The following is a 19,669-nucleotide window of genomic DNA, read 5'->3' on the forward strand; positions in this document are numbered from 1 at the left end:
ATGTATGTCAGGGTCAATGTCCAATTATTCCATGTTGTGTAACATGCTGTGTTACATGTTTGATAAAAAAAAAAAAAACATGTTCATCTTATTGTTTATGGCATTTCTACCACAGATAATAATATCGGTCAATATCATTTATTTCACTCTTATTTTGGATAATGGAGTCCATTACTGATACAATGATACTATGTAGGATTGACTTTTGGTTACTTCTGGAAAAATCTTGTGAAACTTAAAAAAAAAATGTAAATATCGAATTATAATATTGTATATCGCAGATCAAACACATACTGCAATGTATTTTTTTCTTCAATATCGTTCAGTCCTAATTGAATATTGCTTTTTAAATCACTATATTAATTCGCCATGTTTGGTGGTGTACGAAAAAAATTATATATCAAAGTATTTAGATTTTTTGTTGCAATACTGTATCGACTTTCAAAAACACCATATAATTTATAATTTAATTACTAGTTTACATGTAAAGACAGTTGACAGACAGACAGCCATTTAGCATTGTGTTTAAACTCCAAGCGCTAGATGGCAGTGTTGTACTGTTTTTAGATCCCACTGTTCTAATTGGATAAAAAAAATAAACTTTATTTTACTTTATTTTATTTTATACTATAAGAGTTACATTCAAATGTAAACAATATTCATCACAATATTCCACCGCACTTACAGTAGTGCTGTGCGATATGATGTTAAATAACGTTTCTACAGTAATTTTATCAATTATTCATGCAAATATATAAAGTAGGCTACGATGAAATGTTTTGCCGTGGTCACTTTGCATAAACTTGGTTTATATAAGTGATAATAAAGTAATCTTCTCAAAAAAAGCTTCATAATGTGGTTTTGCGACGTGACGCTGCTTTATGTTATTTGACGGACACTTTAAAAATTGTTAATTGAGTATATTTTGAAACTCAATTGAAATACCTGAATAATTTTGAAAAAAAAAATAGCTACTGCATCTACATCATCTGTTTTCTTTTGATACATATATATTTCTGCACTAAAAGGAAGTAATTCTCATTTGTGAAAGTTTGGTTTATTGTCACTTTGAAATAAAGTTGGAAAAAAGTAAGCAATGATATTATTTTGTCATATTTTTTGAAGAATAACTGAAAACATACTCAAATGTGGTATATCATGATATATATCGTTATCGTGATATAAAAAATTCCATATCGTGATATATGAATTTTCCTATATCGCCCAGCACTAACTTAAGAGTATCACAATATATTATGATAAGATATTTAATCGTAACCCCTGTATCGTATCGCCATGTTACGCTATTACATATGGTGTGCTATTTTTGCACATATATAATTTAGCACATACTGTATAACACAGGTCAACATCTCTGTAATGTACATATATACGTGTGAGCCGTACATGTCTGTGGCTAATTTGCCATTATGTAGATAAAACATGATCCTCCTACTCAACACGCATCTCAGCATGTTTTTCCTGAGCAGCGTTTGATCCCAAAAGCAGCCTCTTAATGGCCGATATGAATATTGGAGGGAAAAAAAGCATGTTTTTTAGACATCAGCAGAAAACAATGCGACTCCCACACTAGCTGGCCTACATAGGGCTCGATCTACTCAACTGATAGGATCAAATCGTCCATGCAAATAGGCCTCCAGGCACCTATGTTAAAATCCCTGCTTCTTAAGACCTTTATAGACACAGAGCAAAAATCCTGAAGCTCTTAATCTGGAGACGTCTTCTCCTCTCTTCGCGCGCTACGCTTCTAGCGCATTAGAATTCTTTCAGATGGCAAGCCATTAGCCCTCATCCTGCCAGCTCTGGTCTAATGTAAGAAGCCCAGAGTGATATGTCCTTTCTTCATACTGCTCACTGTGTGTCACTCACACACACACACACACACACACCTGGAGCTGAATCAGAAACGAGTCCGGACTCGGATGCTCATTAACTACTGATTTTGGATCCTCTATCTCTTTTCTCCTCCCATTCATAAGCACAGGCTGTCTCTAATCCTACCTTTTTATTAAAGCACAATCGGAGAGTGAATTGAAGAATAAATCAGACCTAAGAGTATTCATTTTCTACAACCACTGGAGGAATAGGAAGGATTGAAATGGAAAGATTGAATACTGGAAGATAGGGACATATTGTATCTATCTATGTATCATGGCTGCAGGGGGAGTCATTTGGCTCAACAATTTAAGAAGACTGACTTTGACAGGGGAATAATTCATAGAACATTTAAACATATTTCAATCATTATTAGTTTTTGGGTTAAAAAAGTATTGTTATGTCAGGTTCTGCCACAATGTCTCTCCTGTCCTTGGTCGTCTCTCATTTCCAGTCTGCTTGTCTCTAGCTAGGTTTCCATTCAAACTTTTAAATGTTGGCAGATAAAAATGGTACATAGGTCATGTTTCCATCCATTTCAAACATTATAACAAGCAAAATGGAGAGATTTAACTAAGCATGCTTTTAGCGGAATCATCTTTACAGCCAGACAGGACAAGCAGGGACCCACTTTATAAGGGCTAAAATCTCTGGCCTCCCTAAATACATATACCATGCATCTGGGAGTACAAACACACCAGACAGTTCTGCTGTTTTCTGACATGATTTGGATTCTGCATTTTAAAATCTCAAAAGCAAGCACTGAAAAACTTTGTGCTATAATTAAACCCATATATAGGGCCAGTTGTTTATAGTCAGTGGCCACCCTTGTAGATAAGAGAATGGCAGTTGCTTTATACGTGCTGGACTGATTTTTGGGTGGTTTTTTTTTTTAGATTTTAGGCTTTTTCTATTTAGGTTTTTATGCACATTTAAAAAAAAACTATTAAAGAGACTCTGCATTTATATTTGTCCCAGTATTTGTCTTCAGTGCAGTCTGTAACACTAAAGATGTTTAGAAAATTGCACTACACAAACAGTATATCAGCGTTGTCATGCAAATATTCTATCTTCATGTTTGCATAATGTGAATGTGTTCTTTTAGACTGTATCAAGATGTCATAGTGAATGAACCAACAGAAATACTCCCAAGATCCCCTGCACTGTCTCCATTTAAGAGGATGCAACAATTCTGCATGACAGCCATGACATATACATAAATACTTCACATCAGAGCTTTTGGATATAAGGAGGATAGGGAAGTCTCATGATATATTTTCCTTCAGCAATACATCAAAACGACAGATTGCACAGGCAAAGATGGGGGTTATAGCCAGAAAGAAAGCTCCCACATTCTGCTGGCACTTATTAATAAACCAAAAAAAAGAAAAAAAGACGGCAAACACAGCCATCATCACGGCATATTGCATAGTGTCTTCCATCTCCGTGCTCTCTCGGGCTGATGAACAGAATGCTAATTCACCTCCTGCGACTGCACATCTGCATTTCCAAAGCAGCCGAGGGTGATGTCATCTCGCCTGCTTGCATGGCAGATTAGAGCGCTTGACGAAGATTGCTCTAAGACACTGAGGTGTGCGGTTCTCTGTGCTTTGTTTACGACAGTGCACAGCAGGGATGCAGCGGAGCGAAGGATAACTAGGCTACCACTGAACTGAGGGAATGGAGAATGCATCTCCCACACCTAAAAACACTTAATTCAAGATGGGGGTGAGGAGAACATTCTTGCTTTTAAAATGTAAAAAAAAAAAAAAAAAACTTATTTGTTGATGATACGTATTTTTTTTAATGTAGGTGACACTTAATGAGCTACTCACAGCCAGATAGAGCGCAGAGTAGACGCTGAGGGCTGCCTCTTTGGAGGGGAAGGTTTTGCGGGCTCGCAGGATGACCTCCTCATTACCAGTGCAGGCCTCCTGATGGCTGATGTAGCGCAAGGCCTGCTGGCAGCCCAGCGCTGTGTAGTTGGGTTTACACACGGTCAGGAAGTGAGGGGCCAAATTCCCCGTTACAACCTGCCCTGCATTCACGAAGATGTCCGTGGTGAAGAGGCCGAACATGTACACACCTGTGGGAACAACAGAAAAAAAAGAAGAAAAAAAAAAAAACGCATGTAAACGTTGCACATTCAGAGCTTGAGATAACACAATTCTTTATGGCTTCGTTTAAAAAGAAAGGCAAATCAAATCAAATCATATTTATTTGTGTAGCGCTTTTTACAGCTGATGTTGTCACAAAGCAGCTTTACAGAAATGTGATCACAGGACAAAAAATCAGGCAAAACATTTAAACATAAAAACACAGAAAACAAAAAACCCCAGTGAGCAAGAAGTCAAGGAAAAACTCTGAACCAATACATGTCCATGGATGTTTAATGACTTTTCCATGCCTTCAAGGCAAACGTTCATGACCAAATGATTTTTAAAACATCAGTGCAGACATCTCAAAGAGATGAAACACAAAACAGACAGTACTCTCTTTCACTGTGATTTGAATTCATGTCTAGAAATACATAATCTTAGTATGAATTTGCTGCATGTAAAGAAAGAACCTTTAGAATTTAAACAACTGTTCATGACCGGCATGATAAAAGCCAGCTGGAGCTTCAGGATTATAGCCTTTAGCAGTAACAAATAGCCACAAACAAAACATAATTGGCCAAAGCTTTATGTAGGCTTCCAGCCTGTCATCTGTTTGTGCCCATGCATCGTAAAAAGGCTTTTTCTTCTTTGAAGAGCATTTCGCTGTCAGACGTAACTATGTCAAGTCGTCACTGTCACCAGCGAAGAACGCCTTGTTTCTTTCCTCTGTTCTGAAATGTCACATACTTGTTGCCAGGTTTCCATTTTCCCACCTCAAATGAGCTCAAAAAGCTAAGATGACAGAGCCATTATTACAGGCAGAGGAGTCAACAATGAGTCATTTCAAAAGCATCAATAAAATGCATTTAGACAAGATTAACCAATCACCAATTAACACTTGCTTATGCTTGTAAAGAGAGTGAATCAAAGGATTAATATTTCTGGACTTAAGACACAGGTTAAACTGCAACACTGGCACCAACACACAGAACATGCACAGCTCTTGTCTTACTAGGCTGATTCTGATATGCCTAATTAGCACCCCACTGCTTTGCACAATAGTATAAAAAGGCAGGCTAAAATTTAAAGTATTAGTCAAGAACCACAGGAACAGCAGTACGATGGCCTGAAACAAGATCTGAGGGTGACTAAATGCGCTACTGAAACTCTAAAGATTATGTATTTTTATTTGTGTGGCCTAATGGCATTATTTTAAGTTGAAAGCTTCTGTTGTTTGTTGCCTGGCAGCTGCAGTGACTCCTGCCAGGGGCTTTAAAAGGTCTTCGGCTGGCACCACATTGATCCCGCTCCCTGTCATGTAGGCAGTGTTGTTAAAAGTGCCTGGGTGGCCTTGATAACTTTGATGCAGACTGGGGTTCACTGCAACAGACTGCAGTGCTGGGACCTGGCTTCAGATCAAAGCTGCAGGTGCTACGCTCAGCACAGTCCACAAATGGATGAAGCATGTAGACAGCGTGGGAGTCTAAATGGACCCTATTATATATTTCGTTCATCAGCTGTTTATAGACTGTCTCGTCTAGGAGAAAAACCTACACATGCTAACCAGAATCCTTTAAAAGACTTTGTATCGACATTTTTATATATTTGTATACCTTTATATACTGTATACACTGACCAAGAAAGACATTAGGATCACTCTTCTTGTTTCTACTGCTTTTATCCTGATTTCAGTGGAATTGATCATGTAGAAGCACTGTAGACCTGTATCTTGTTTATTATCCTGCTTTCAACCTCATCTTCAATAGTCAGGACCCCCTAGGACCTCCACAGATAAATAAGAGACCATTTAAAAATGATGATAAATTATAAAAACGACCTCTGGAATATAATTAAAAGGAAGATGGATGATCACAAGCCATCAAACCAAGCTGATCTGGCATAAGGTCATCCAAAAGCAGTGTGTAAGACTGGTGGAAGAGAACATGCCAAGATGCATGAAAAAAATGTGATCAAAAACCAAATATTGATGTCTGAACTCATAAATCTTTGTTAATATGAAACTGTTTTCTTTGTATTATTTGATGTCTGAAAGCTCTGCGTCTTTTTTTATTAATTTGACCATTTCTTATTTTCTGCAAATAAATGCTTTAAATAACCATATTTTTATTTGGAATTTGGGAGAAATGTTGTCTGTAGTTTATAGAATAAAACAACAATGTTCATTTTACTCAAACATATACCTATAAATAGCGAAATCAGAGAAACTGATTTAGAAACAGCATGGCCTCCACATGGCTGGGCACGTGCTTGTAAACGGATCTCCGACACGAGACAGCGTGATGTCACTGGTCTTGTATTGTTTATTATCGCGATATATATATATCGACAAAAAAAACATTGCAATGCCAATTTTTTTTCCAATATCGTGCAGCCCTATATACAACTATAAAGTGCTCTTATATGCTCAGTAGAGCTGAAAAACTAAAGATAATTGGTGTAGAAACAAGGAGGTCATCATAATGTTACGCTGGATCAGTATACGTGCATATTCTGGCAATACAGACGCTGTCTTCAAAAGATTATGCAGCAATTAGTCTCTTCAGTATTTACAGAATCAATCGTGGCCAATATCAAAGAGAATAAATCTCTCTCATTTACTTCCTAAAGAGGAGGCCACACAGTACATTTATTCGTTCCTTGAAAATGCACTTGACACTTTGAGTTCTCAGGAGTTCTGCAGTAAGTTAGTTTCAGTAGAGAGTTCACAGGGACGCGTGACACACTGCAGCACAAACAGTCTTTGAAGTCGTCTTCAAATGCTCATTCTTCCCAACTCCCTGTTGTCACATTGGGAGCAAACCTAACAAGGAGCCTCTCTCAGTCCGAGGTGGCAGGAAACAGTGGAGATAAAGAGCGAAAGAGAAGCAATAGAGCATTTCTGAGCGAGACATGAGCGTGCCATGACCCACAGCCATTTTTCTAAATTTAATCTCTCCCAAAGAACAGCGCCATGTGAGTCATTATGCAAATAATAGGAAGCGATGACTTCAGGTCATGAATCAAATTACTGTAGTTAAACTCACTTGATTGACAAACAAAGAGCTCAAATTAGCGGCATGGCAAATGGCAGCTAAATGCTAAATTAAATTACATTAGCTTTTCTTTACCATACAGTAACAAAGTCGAAGGTGTACAGTATTCCAAACCAGCTTACTGTCTTAGACAATAGAAATAATTACCAATAGTGAACACACACACACATCTCATTCTTCTTATTTTACACTGGAGAAATGGTGAAGCAATTCACTAGAATTGAGCTCTGAAGTATTTTAATTATTTGACTATTATAGTTATATTAAAAAAAAAAAATCAAAACTACGTACATTTTATGTTTTATGTTTTATTTCTTATATCTATAAATTATTAAATAGTTCTAAAGTATATAAATGTATTTGATCAACCAGTATTTTGCAGGTTGCATGATAATAATATTTTTAAATAATCCTTCCTTCTTACAGTAAGAAATATCTGACAATTTAACAGCATTGAAAAAAGGAAAACCCTACTGAACTCAAGCTGTTAGTAGCCTAAACCCCAGAGCCAGTCTGTCTGGTCTGGCACAGAGTTTAAAAGTGAGCCTAATAAATTAGTTTAATCCATGAAAATTAAATTTTCTTATTGTTTTATCACAATGGCATCAATGATGCTTTTAGACACACTTCTGTTCACTTCAAACTTTTGTATTATATTGTTTTAATCATAAGATAAAAAAGAAAACACTTCAGGGAGTTCAAGTGGTTTACTTGGTGCCTTTTTAAATTAAAAAGTCAGCTAATTTAACCCTTTTGTTTCAGGTTAGAAGTAAACTGTGTGTTCCCTTTAAACTCTATTATATTATGTAATTCTAGCATTAAATATTGACTGCTTAGACTACTTTTAGAATTCTTTAAACTACTCTTAGAATTCTAATTGTTGACTAACATCATTTACATTATTAACTTTCCTGTGATTAAATGCTTGTTGGAGATATATGAGTATTGACTGACCCAGTGCCACAGTTGTGTGTTTTTGGGTTTTTTTGGATAGAAGAACTTTATTGATCCCAAAGAAAATTGCAGAAAATGTATCATTTCCGTACTCTCAGCACAAATGACAGACTTCTTCGTTTGCTGTTTTTTTGCTCTTTTGGGGAAGTAACACATTTTGTAATCTACTTTTTAAATTATTTACTATTATTATTTTATCATTATATTACTTTAGGCATGGTGCCCACTAGTTTATTTTAATTTAGAGCAATTTTAATTTTAATTTTAAATTTAGAGCAGGAACCATGACTGGATTTGTTTACACCCAAATGCCTGCTCTCATTTTTTTGTGTATTTTTTAGGTCTCACCATATGTAGATATGACTCTATAAAGTAATTTGTATGCAAATTATATGGGGTTATGCAAATAGTTCAAACTGTTGACAAATTGTTGATTTTTAACAGATGATAAGGGATTAGGTCTAGATTTAGTTTTCAACTTTAGTATGTTTTAGTAATTTAGTATGTATTATTTTGCCACAGGATGAATTGCCCACAAAAACTGTAGGGGCTGTGCTGCCACTCGGAAAGCTGGCGAAAATGTTTAGGAAAAAATACTGTGTGATCCAGTCCACAATAATCACCATCTGTATGATTTACCCTTGTTGCTGTATAGTGACAAATATGCTCATCAGAACAGCTGGTGAGAGATCTGCATTATTTTAGAAGGTGATCTTTAGAGGGAAACCTGCTCAGTATTCTCTGCTCTGCCTTTTAGTGGAAGCCTCCACATGCTTAGCTCAGACAATGATGTTAAAAGTTACAATCACTATGCAGCTGGTTGTCTACACTACCATATGGCCAAACAGCAAGTATATCTCTCTAGCCTTATGGTGAGGGTCCGGACCAGGGCCTGGGTTTGGTTTATGCAAAACTAAGGTGAAATGAACAGATATTTAGCTGAATATTAGTTAACTGTGAACTATAAAAAACATTTAAAATTTTTAATCCCAAAAAGATTGTTTAAATGCTTCTCTGATTATTATTAAGTTTACCTGCACTTATAATCTGATTACTGCAGAACATCAGATCCTGTCAATAATCCATATACAGCTCAGAATTTACATGAATCAGATGACCATAATCAGATTATTTTTTTGCTGGTGGTTGGGTGGTGAAGGGTAGATAGGGGCAAGATGGGATGGTGTGGGTGGATATAATTGAAAAGGGATACTTAAATACTGTTTACCGTACTTCTGAAAATATTCCCATAAAACTCATTGCTTTGCAACCAGCCAATACATTCAAAGAAAAAGACTTGATGATTTACATTAAACCCAAATTTCACAGTGTTTTTAGCGGCATTATTTAAATTCTTCAGTCTTAGTGTCGCTACAAAGGGTTTGGTTGTCATCTTGTGGATGCTTTGTTTTTTAAAGATTTATTTTTCTTTTTAAAGATTTATTTTATTTTCTTTCATCTTTTCTCCCCAATGGAGCTAGGCCAATTGTGCTACTCAGCGGTATATCCCCCATCACTAGTGATGCCTCAACACCAGGAGGGTGAAGACTATAGCATATGCCTCCTCAGATATATGTGAAGTCAGACTCCGCCTCTTTTCAAACTGCTGCTGCTGATGCAGCATTGCCGAATAGTATCACTGAACGCTCTGAGGAAAGTGCAGCGATTCAGTTCTGATACATCAGCTCATAGATGTCTTGTGCTGATCGACATCACCCTTTGGAGTGATGACGGGATTCAGCACCATCTACCCACCCTGAGACAGAGCAAAGCCAATTATACTCTTTCAGGGCTCCAGCAGCTGATGGCAAGCTTCATGACCAGGATTCGAACCAGCTATCTCCCGATCATAGTGGCAGTGCTTTAGACACTGGACATGGGTGCTTTGTTGAGCACTGCTTGCTTTATGTCTTTTATTTCTGAGAATGCGCAGACTTAGAATTAATGACTTAAGGACTAAGCTAAAACACAGCTCTCTTTATCACATTTCTTAATCAGATTTCTAGACCTTTTAATATATAATTAAAGTTAGCCTTTTACATGACTAATCGAACAATGAGAGTTACAGAAGTAATCCATTTTAATCAGGTTATGAAGTGCGTGTATATGTACTCATTGTTCTCTACAGAAGTTTGGACATTGCTATTCACTTACTGTTTGACCTTTTTTTTTTTTACTTTAATAACTTGATTTTCAAAACAATCTGCAAAGGACTTGATGGCTAATGTAATGGATAGTGGAAGCTCAAACTGGCTATAATAAGAAAATGTCAGAGGAATCATGGCGGAAGAAGAGCTCCAGCCACTGCTGCTAATCGTGCCAGATGCTTTTAGTGGGTTAAGATGATTCTCTTGGCACTGTGAGGGGGGCTTAGGAGAACCTCTTCATCTGATCTGTGTCAGCTAATGCCATCAGATAGCAACACTACTGTGCTGTAGTCTGCAGTGCTGCACTCTACTCTGCACGGATACTTTAAAGCAAAACCCAGTCCAAACCAGAAACTGCAGCCTGTAGTGGGAGCCTAATCACAGTTAACCAGTATAATAACTAAGTGTCTTACAATTAAGATGTCTATCAAGGTTCTATATAAAGGAAGCGGCATACAATGAATAGAATATTGAAATTTAACATGCATTGCTGTTCTGGCAGTGTAGTAAGTCATTTGGAGGGGAAATGCGGAGTGAGTGAAAAAATGAGCCTATTTGAGTGTGTAAATGCAGGGCTTAACAAAAGATGGGAGTGGATTTCCTCTGAGGATCAGGCTAATAATCCCCTTCACTTCTGTATTCTTATCTCATAGCGACACCAGAAAGCATGAGAGCGAGCTGTACGTAGCCTCTCTCCCATCCTTTCTCTTCTCTTTTTAATCAGCTAGAGGAACGTGATTGAATCCACCACTACAATGGCATTAGAAACAAAGGGCTACGTCCGATGTGAGAACAAGGTGAGGACAAATGATGAGCATAATAACAAAATTATGTTAGATAAAAAAATTGTAAAAAACGAAAACTCACCTAAAAAGCGGAAAGTCCTGCGCACCAGAGGATTGAGGTAACAGCAGTCTCCGGTTACAATGGTCTTCTTCCTGGTGTCCGGATCTTTTGACGTGTACTGCATCAAGAACAGCACTGCTTCTGTCACTGTTATCTAAAACATGATTAAAATCACAAAGCAAAAAGAGAAAACTGAGAATTAATAACTTATACAACCCACCACCAGGCTTAAAAAATACACGGATACCTCCACCCAGACCCAAATAAAAGATAACCAAGTACAACGAAAGTAAATGGCCAGCCACTAAAACAATCTCCATCACAGCACCATATTGTTGGGATAGATTAGCTTGGCTTAGGAGTCAGGTTCTATTACTGAGACACTGACAGAAGAAGACAGTGTCTAGAGCTCGCAGGTAAATCCGCAGATGAGCGAGAGTCTGAGCTTTACTCACAGTTTTAAATGCAACACACTCCCCCTTTATCCTTTATCTGAAAGGCCTAAGGGGTGCCAACAGGCAGGGTTGTTAGACAATAGGTACAGTGGTCCAGCAGACCAGGGACTGGAGCAGTCACCAGCGTGTGAAATGCTATAATTGAAAAAAACATGTCTGCCGTTGCCAATGGAGACCAGAAAAAGAATGGGGCCGTAAAATAGGAGAGGTGTTTTTCACAGTTTCAATTAGAGTCACCCGGCATTGCAGGAGTCCACAGATAGCCTGCTTCAAAACTAGACCTGTTTAGAGTTTGACCTAAATACTGAAATGGCCATTCGAAAAAATGACATATCTTTTTTCTGTTGTTCATGTGAAGTCTATGCAAATGACAGAATCTAACATGTTTTGTGTACTGTTAGTAAAAGGTCAGTTAATGCAAAATTATGTATCATTTTACCTTGAAATACCAGCTTCAAAATCATGCAAATGCTCCACTGACCATTAATAAAGATTAGGGTTAGAAAAAAATTAAGAGACCACTTCAGTTTCTGAATCAGTTTCTCTGATTTTGATATTTATAGGTTTATGTTTGAGTAAAACGAACATTGTTGTTTTATTCTATAAACTACAGACAACATTTCTCCAGAGTTCCAAATAAAAATATTGACATTCAGAGCATTTATTTGTAGAAAATGAGAAATGGCTGAAATAACAAAAAGATGCAGAGCTTTCAGACTAATAATGCAAAGAAAACAAGTTCATATTCATTAAGTCTTAAGAGTTCAGAAATCAATATTTGGTGGAATAACCCTGGTTTTTAACCACAGTTTTCATTCATCTTGCCATGTTCTCCTTCACCAGTCTTACACACTGCTTTTGGATAACTTCATGCCAAAATTCAAGCAGTTCAGCTTGATTCAATGGCTTGTGATCATCTGTCTTCCTCTTGATTACATTCCAGAGGTTTTCAATTTGGTAACATCAAAGAAACTCATTGTTTTTAAGTGGTCTTTAATTTTTTTCCAGAGCTGTATTTCTGCAACATATATAGTACTTTTATCTCTCTTCGAAAAAATAAAAATACATAATAGAACTGAAGGTTAGTTCCCCAGACATGAATAAACCTAGCTGTAGTCTACATTTTCCTTTCAATTAAAAATCTCTATTGCGCTGTATGTATAAGCATTATTTGAATCCAGAAAATGTTGCTAACTTTCAGAGATGCTGAATATCTCCGCAGAGATGCTGCAGATTAAAGGAGGAAGATAGATGGCACAAGCATGGAAAGAGTCCCTCTACTTGTTAACTTGTGAGCTTTGCTGGTCCCAGAGCACTAGACCTTGTCTCATCTCTCGCCCTGCTCGGTAGAGCTTAGGCCTGATTCTCACACACAGGAACACACAGGAGCAGCCCTGGGGCACTCCAGCACTGCCAGGGTGATTTATGAGAGCATGTAGCTCATCTTCACTCTGCTCACCCATGAATGAGCTCTCAGAGACTCCACGTATTAGACACATTCTCTTTTCCAAATTAGGAAACCTATACACACTCACACTCTGAAATGTACAAATTACATGATACAAACGAGTGAGAGTTTCTGCCACTAAACCCCGCCTTCTCACAACCGCCCAAAGCCTCACCGCACAGCAAATCTGGGTTATGTGCGTCCTGAGGAAAGAAAGCAAAGCAACCTAGCTTCTTCAGTTCAACTGCTCGCTTTGCATATCTTTGTGTTAGTGCAACCCTGGTGCAATGGCAGACTCAATGACATGCCCAATATTTGCATTTGTGTACAACTGAAAGTGTAAGGAAACTAGGTCATGATAATTATTTTTAAAAATAAAATGATGCTCTTATTTCTAAATAAATTTGCAGTACGCATGCACTACACAAAAAAAAATTAATAATATAGGTTAAATTCCCTTTCTTTTCTTACTTTCTTTCTGAAAGTATAAAATAGAGCTGATGTGGACACTCTTATTGTTATGCATTTATGCATTCTTACCTTTTTATCCACAAGTTTAATTTTGTTCAATTTCTTTCAGTGAAATAATTTGTATGATAAGAAATGATATTTGTGCTTTAATGTTAATTTAAGAAACAAAAATACATTGCTTGATGAACTAGTATGTTAATTGATTGAGAATATACTGTATTTAAAAACAGCTCTAATGAAAGTATTGCATTATTAGCTTGATAAAATAACAGTATTCTATTTTTCTTCTGTTAAATATCAAATCAGTCACACTAATCATCCTTTATCATATACATTAACGACAGTGGTTTTAAAAAAGGACACAATAATTACAATATTTTCCAAAATTAGGAGACCACTTTACTTTCTGAATCAGTTTCTCTGATTTTGCTATTTATATGTATATGTTTGGGTTAAATGAACGTTGTTGCTTTATTCTATAAACTACAGACAACAGTTCTCCCAAATTACAAAATAAAAATATTGTAATTTAGAGCATTTATATACAGAAAATGAGAACTGGCTGAAATAACAAAAAAGACACAGGGCTTTCAGACCTCAAATGATGCAAAGACCAAGTTCATATTTATAAGGTTTTACGAGTTAGGAAATCAATATTTGGTGGAATAACCCTGGTTTTTAATAATTTTCATGCATCTTGGCATGTTCTCCTCCACCAGTCTTACACACTGCTTTTTGATAACTTTATGCTACCCCTGCTGCAAAAAATCAAACAGTTCAGCTTGGTTTGGTGGCTTGTGATCATCCATCTTCCTCTTGATTATATTCCACAGGGTTTCAATTTGGTAAAATAAAAAAATAATAATAATCTTTTTTTCTGAACAAAAAATGGTCTCTTTTTTTCCAGAGCTGTAAATATAAGATGATACAAATATCTGCACTAAGGAAATTACTGAAGCTATGTCTCCTTAATACTGCTATTCTCTGATAACCGCTGTGTTAAATGAAAGATTTTTTAGTGTATTGTTCAAAAGTATATAGTTACATGAATTGTATGTCTGTATCCTTTGATACAGAAAAATATAAAAAGATGTCTACTGTCTATTTGTGACTGTAAGTGACTATTTACTATGTATTTCCTGACTTATATACACATTTTATAAAGCTGGTCAACAATATCAATATTTTAAATTGAACTACCTCTTTCCTGACTTGGAGCACAGGAAAAGCTAAGGTGATGGGGAGGCAGACAGAAAAAGCCACTTTGTGCTGCAATAGCTCTTGTGTGGGATTTGAGCAGACAGGCTAGCTTTTGCTCCTCCGGCACAACTATAAGCCCTGGGTCCTCATGACCCTGTCCTCCATTCACCAGCTGTCCTTACTTAAACCACCTTTTCAGATAATAACTATTCCATTCTGAAGACATCACATAAGACCTGTACTTTAGGAGATTTTCTGACCCAGCGGTCTATCCATCACAGTTTGTCCCCGGTCCAAGTTTCTCAGACTTTGACGCTTGCCCAGTGTTGCTGCTTTCAACACATCTGCTTTAAGGACTGACTGTTCACCTTCTGCACAGAATCAGAAACGTTATTATTGAGGAGATCAGCCACTGACTAAAATATAAATGAGAGGTCTCATAATGTTAAATCTTGATGCCTGTTTATGGATAAACAGAAAGAGCCAATCAGCTTGCTGCTTGTGCTGAGAGCAGAGGAGGGTCGATGTGGAGATCTTTGCAATCGAAGTAGTCTTACCACACTAATTTTTACATTATTGAGCTAAACACTACACTGTGAATTATGCCGTTATTAACAGTGCATCTACTGTCATTTATTTTAAAAGCAGTTTATTGTATACTGAATAACATCATTTTGCTATTGCCATTATTTCACAGTGCCTCTACTGTATAATTTACTGCAATTTACTGTTTGTAGGGATGGCTGTTTTTAAGTACAAGCTGTAACAAAACAACCTATACAATCTAATAAAACATTTAAAACAACCATTTACATTCACTGTATTTTAATAGAGTTCACCCAATATTGTGAGGAAATTTATTTTATATAATAAACTTGAAATTGAACATTTAATCCAAGAAAATCCCCCCAAAAATGGTGACTTGCTCTTATGGTCTACAACACTGTGGACAGGCAGGCAATTACTGCATATAAAAAAAAAACCTAAATACCCAAGAAAAGGTAGCTTCGGTAGGCAAGACTGCACACTGGTGGTGAATATGAGCTGTACTAAGAAAAATAAGCTCAGAAACTCTACCATTACATATTAATACTCATTAATACTCATTAAGCAGCTCATCCCTCAACATCCCCTATTTGCAAAACTCTTGCACACATGGGCACTGTATTAACAGAAATGTTCTGTATTTGACAGGAACAGTACTTTACTAGTTATAGTGTACAAACTGTTCAAGATTATATATTACACTCCATCAATGATTTAAAATATATTTCTGAAAGTGTATTTGATATTTGAGTCCAAACTACGGCCCGCGGGCCACTTGCGGCCCGTTTCTTTTTTTTGGAGGGTCCCGCGAGGTATTTTAGAAATAGAATGAAAGTTGGCCCGCTGTTCAGCAGATTTTTATAATGTGAGATTCAAAGTTTGAAAACTAGGTGTCAGAAATGGGACAAAGAGTCTAAAAGCGGAGAGGGTGCGCATTTCTAGCGCAGAAAAAAAAGGGCCAAAGAGTCTAAAAGCGGAGAGGGTGCGCATTTCTAGCGCAGAAAAAAAAGGGCCAAAGAGTCTAAAAGCAGAGAGGGTGCGCATTTCAAGTGCAGAAAAACGGGCCAAAGAGTCTAAAAGCGGAGAGAGAGCGCATTTCAAGTGCAGAAAAATGGGCCAAAGAGTCTAAAAGTTGCCGTAATTAAGGAGTTTTATATTAATAGACATCATGAAATTAAAAATCTATTTGAAAATTCTTAGTTTACACAACACTGTCAAAGATAAAGATAGTAAGTCGAGTAAAATGGTGTGTAAATAAAAGTAATCAGGAAAATGTATTATTTAAATTGGTATATTTCATTATTTGTTTAATTATAGAGTCTGTGGCCCATGACTTCAAATATATTTCTCCTTCTGGCCCCCAACAAAAAAAAGTTTGGACACCCCTGACCTATAGTATCCAGTATTTTGGTCTCTTCCCATTGAAAGAGATGTGCAGCTGGTCTTGAATGAGTGGAGATAACTGACCGTCAGCGTTGCCAACATGGCCCCTGAGTAAAAAGACTTGCCTATAAAATACATTTCATTGTAACAGGATAATCAATGTTATTATGTCTTGAGTCATTTGTACGCTGAAGCTGATAGGTGTATTATGCAGCGCTAACGTTTACAGGCTTAAACTGTATAAACCAGAACAAGCGCGCACAGACGGAACTGACACCATACCAGCACACACAGAAAGAGCTAATCTGCACCAGAGCAAACCAAAGCTAAGCCTCAGTCCTAAGCTTTGAGAACGAGGCTCCACCATCCCCCGCAATGGCAGCCTCTACTAGAGCACTGCACAGTCTTAGCAGCCTGTCACCTCCGCTGCAGTCACATGCCATGACGAAGCTTGAGGAGCAGAGAGGGGAACGTTGCTCTGCCAAAGCCTATGCTTTCACGCCTGGAGAATACAGCACATTTCAGAGACTCCTCAGTGCTTGCTGCAGGGGACCAGGTCTGCTGGGACAGTCATTTCTGCTGTTGCCATAGTTGCATTTAGTTCTTTAACCTAACGTACACTTTCTGAGTATGAAGGTTCTCAGCTTGGATGTACAACTCTCAGAAAAAAAAAAACTTTAGTACTTTACACTTTGGAAAAAAGTGCTGCTCAGTCTTCACACATCTCTTTTACTGAAACAGTATTAAACACCATAACTTTACCACTTCCCAATGATATGTATCGATTAACTGGATTATTATTTAGGAAATAAAAGCTAACTAAACCAAAAAAAAAGACATTTTCAGATTTAAGAGTAAGGAACTGCCTACTTGGAAGGTCTGTAACTGCCAGCCATCCTATTACGTGTAGAAGGTTAACCCTAGAACCCTACGGATGGATTTTCCATCCAAAATCGCACCGTGTGTTCTCAGCTTAATTACTCAGGAATCCCTTTACACATCAACATAAACCATACATGGTTAGAAAGGGCGGAACTTACTCTTTCTAAAAATAGTGATGACATCCCAGTGCGGTAAAGCACCTATAAGAAAAACACCTAAAAATATGAGCTCTACCTTCCCAACCAATATTATTTACCTTTAGTGCTTCAAAAATATTTATATGATGTTTCAAACCAAATAATATCAGTAAATGACTCGAAAGTTTCCACAGAAAAAGTGTGAAACTACGTGCGTTTAAACTAAAGCTAGGTATGCTGCGCACTACTTTATATAGTTTTTATTTTACTTGCACATTTTTACTAAGTAGTTATTTTGCACTAAACATTTTAATTTATTTAGACTAAAAAGTTTTCATTTTTGTATATAGTTCTCTTTGTGTGTCCTGATCAAAATACTGAAATGCATAGGCTGCTCTGAGTGTCAGGTTTTTAGTAATCTACATGTATCCGAGGGGTATTTATCAAGAAAAATATCTCCGAACTCACAATATAACAATTCTTCCTTCTTTTAGATTTAAACGATTACATTTTTGAGCAGCCGAATGGCTTCTGGAGTAAAAGAGCTCATGGCATGTGACTGTCTGGTATAATTACTGTGTTATAAGACCTGAAAAAGAAACTGATAAAAACGAAGAAAAAAACCCCACCAAAACAGCCAAGGGTTCAAAGGGCTAAAGGTAACAATGCATAGACATGCTCTTTAGTGCTCTAAAGAACCTTTTTTTTTTTTTAACATTTTTGGTCCAGAAATGTTAAGCGTTAAGATGCTCTGCTGAACATTAGCATTAGCAAACTAGCTGAATAGTAACTGCACTGACGAAAATGTCTCTCATGACATCTAGAGCAAATTATAACCCCATCCAATCCCATGTAAGTAAATGGAGCAGAAAGAAAACTTTTATGAATTCTGCAAGCTCCCCTCACTTTAATATTGCTCAAAGTTTTCTCCACAATTAGATTGTTTATTAGTTATTTGGTGATATTTAAAGGGGTGTGGTGATTAAGTGATTGACAGCTGGGCAAGTAGACAGAAAGGCAATACAGGCTGTCTGATTTTGTAAACAAACAGGTATTTCAAGACAGTAATCAGCATACTGGTGTACTAAAAAGCAAAAAAAAAAAAAAGAAATTAACAGTGACTGTGTGATGATAATGTACTATCATTTCTGATTAAATGAAAGTTCATTTGTTGTTTGTGCTCCTAGTATATGGACAAGCATAATTGTTTGCCCCTAAGACTGGGACAGGGCAGTCACACGGCTTTGAAGAGCTGAAGTGTGGGCCCATTTTGGCTTTCACAATAAAGAAGGCACTAAGGAGATCAACATGCCAAAAACACCCTGTTTGCAGAATAAGCCATGCCAAAATCAAATAGTCAACGGGAACACAACGAAGCTGAGAGCACGCATAGCAAGACACCATCGTACAGCTAGCATAACAGCAAGCAGCTACGGTTAAATAAGTGAACCCCTCTCAGCTCACACTGCAACAACAAGTTCACATATTGACGTGACAAAAATAACCCAGTCAATACTTGAAAAGATACGATATTCAATCTGAAAAGATACGTGTCCTCTCAGTGTCGTAGAGAATAAAGAGCCTTGTTACACCACACCCTTCTGACAACACATCACAACACTACTGTGTACAGGTTGTATATGAAGGTTAAAGACTTTTTTATTTAGGTAATTTGTTTACCTAAACAATATTACAATATTTAATTTTTTAACACTGCAGAAATGTTAATATCTGTACAAAATTACTGCTATGATGTAGGATGTTACAGAGGCTGCGAGCAATGCAAAGAATGCATATTTTATTGTTCTTATTTTTGCTTGCTTCTAGTTTTCCTAAAAAAAATGATATAGGGATGAAATACAGGGCTGGGAGATTTTCCTGATTAATTTGGTTAATTCAAATTTATCAGTTTTAATGCAACTTTTTTTTAATGGTGTAATCGAGATTTTAAATTTTTTTATACAGACATTTTATCTGTTTTATCTAAAATATTCCAAAACGCTACTCATTTCTGAAGTGTTTATCCATCTTACCTTGGTTATCAGCGCCTTCCACAGACCAACGCGGGCATATTTTATAAACAAAGCAACAAGCCAAAATGCATGCAGCCAACACTTTACCTAGGATGAAACTTATACTCTAAAAAAAGTGAA

At 36.8% G+C, this 19,669-nt stretch overlaps 1 protein-coding gene across 5 annotated transcripts in view; it reads right to left on the bottom strand.

The window, feature by feature from the left end:
• The window catches only part of plppr5b (phospholipid phosphatase related 5b), a 92,359-nt gene that overhangs the window by 27,220 nt on the left and 45,470 nt on the right, over positions 1 to 19,669 (bottom strand). For all 5 annotated transcript variants that reach the window (XM_049480489.1, XM_049480490.1, XM_049480491.1 and 2 more), the window contains 2 exons: positions 11,017 to 11,149; positions 3,732 to 3,982 (listed from right to left, as the gene is read on the bottom strand). In XM_049480489.1, coding sequence (XP_049336446.1) covers positions 3,732 to 3,982; positions 11,017 to 11,149 — 384 coding nt within the window. The remainder of the gene's footprint in view (positions 1 to 3,731; positions 3,983 to 11,016; positions 11,150 to 19,669) is intronic.

Source organism: Astyanax mexicanus, chromosome 6, assembly GCF_023375975.1.
Source record: "Astyanax mexicanus isolate ESR-SI-001 chromosome 6, AstMex3_surface, whole genome shotgun sequence".
NCBI classification, from domain to species: Eukaryota; Metazoa; Chordata; class Actinopteri; order Characiformes; family Acestrorhamphidae; genus Astyanax; species Astyanax mexicanus.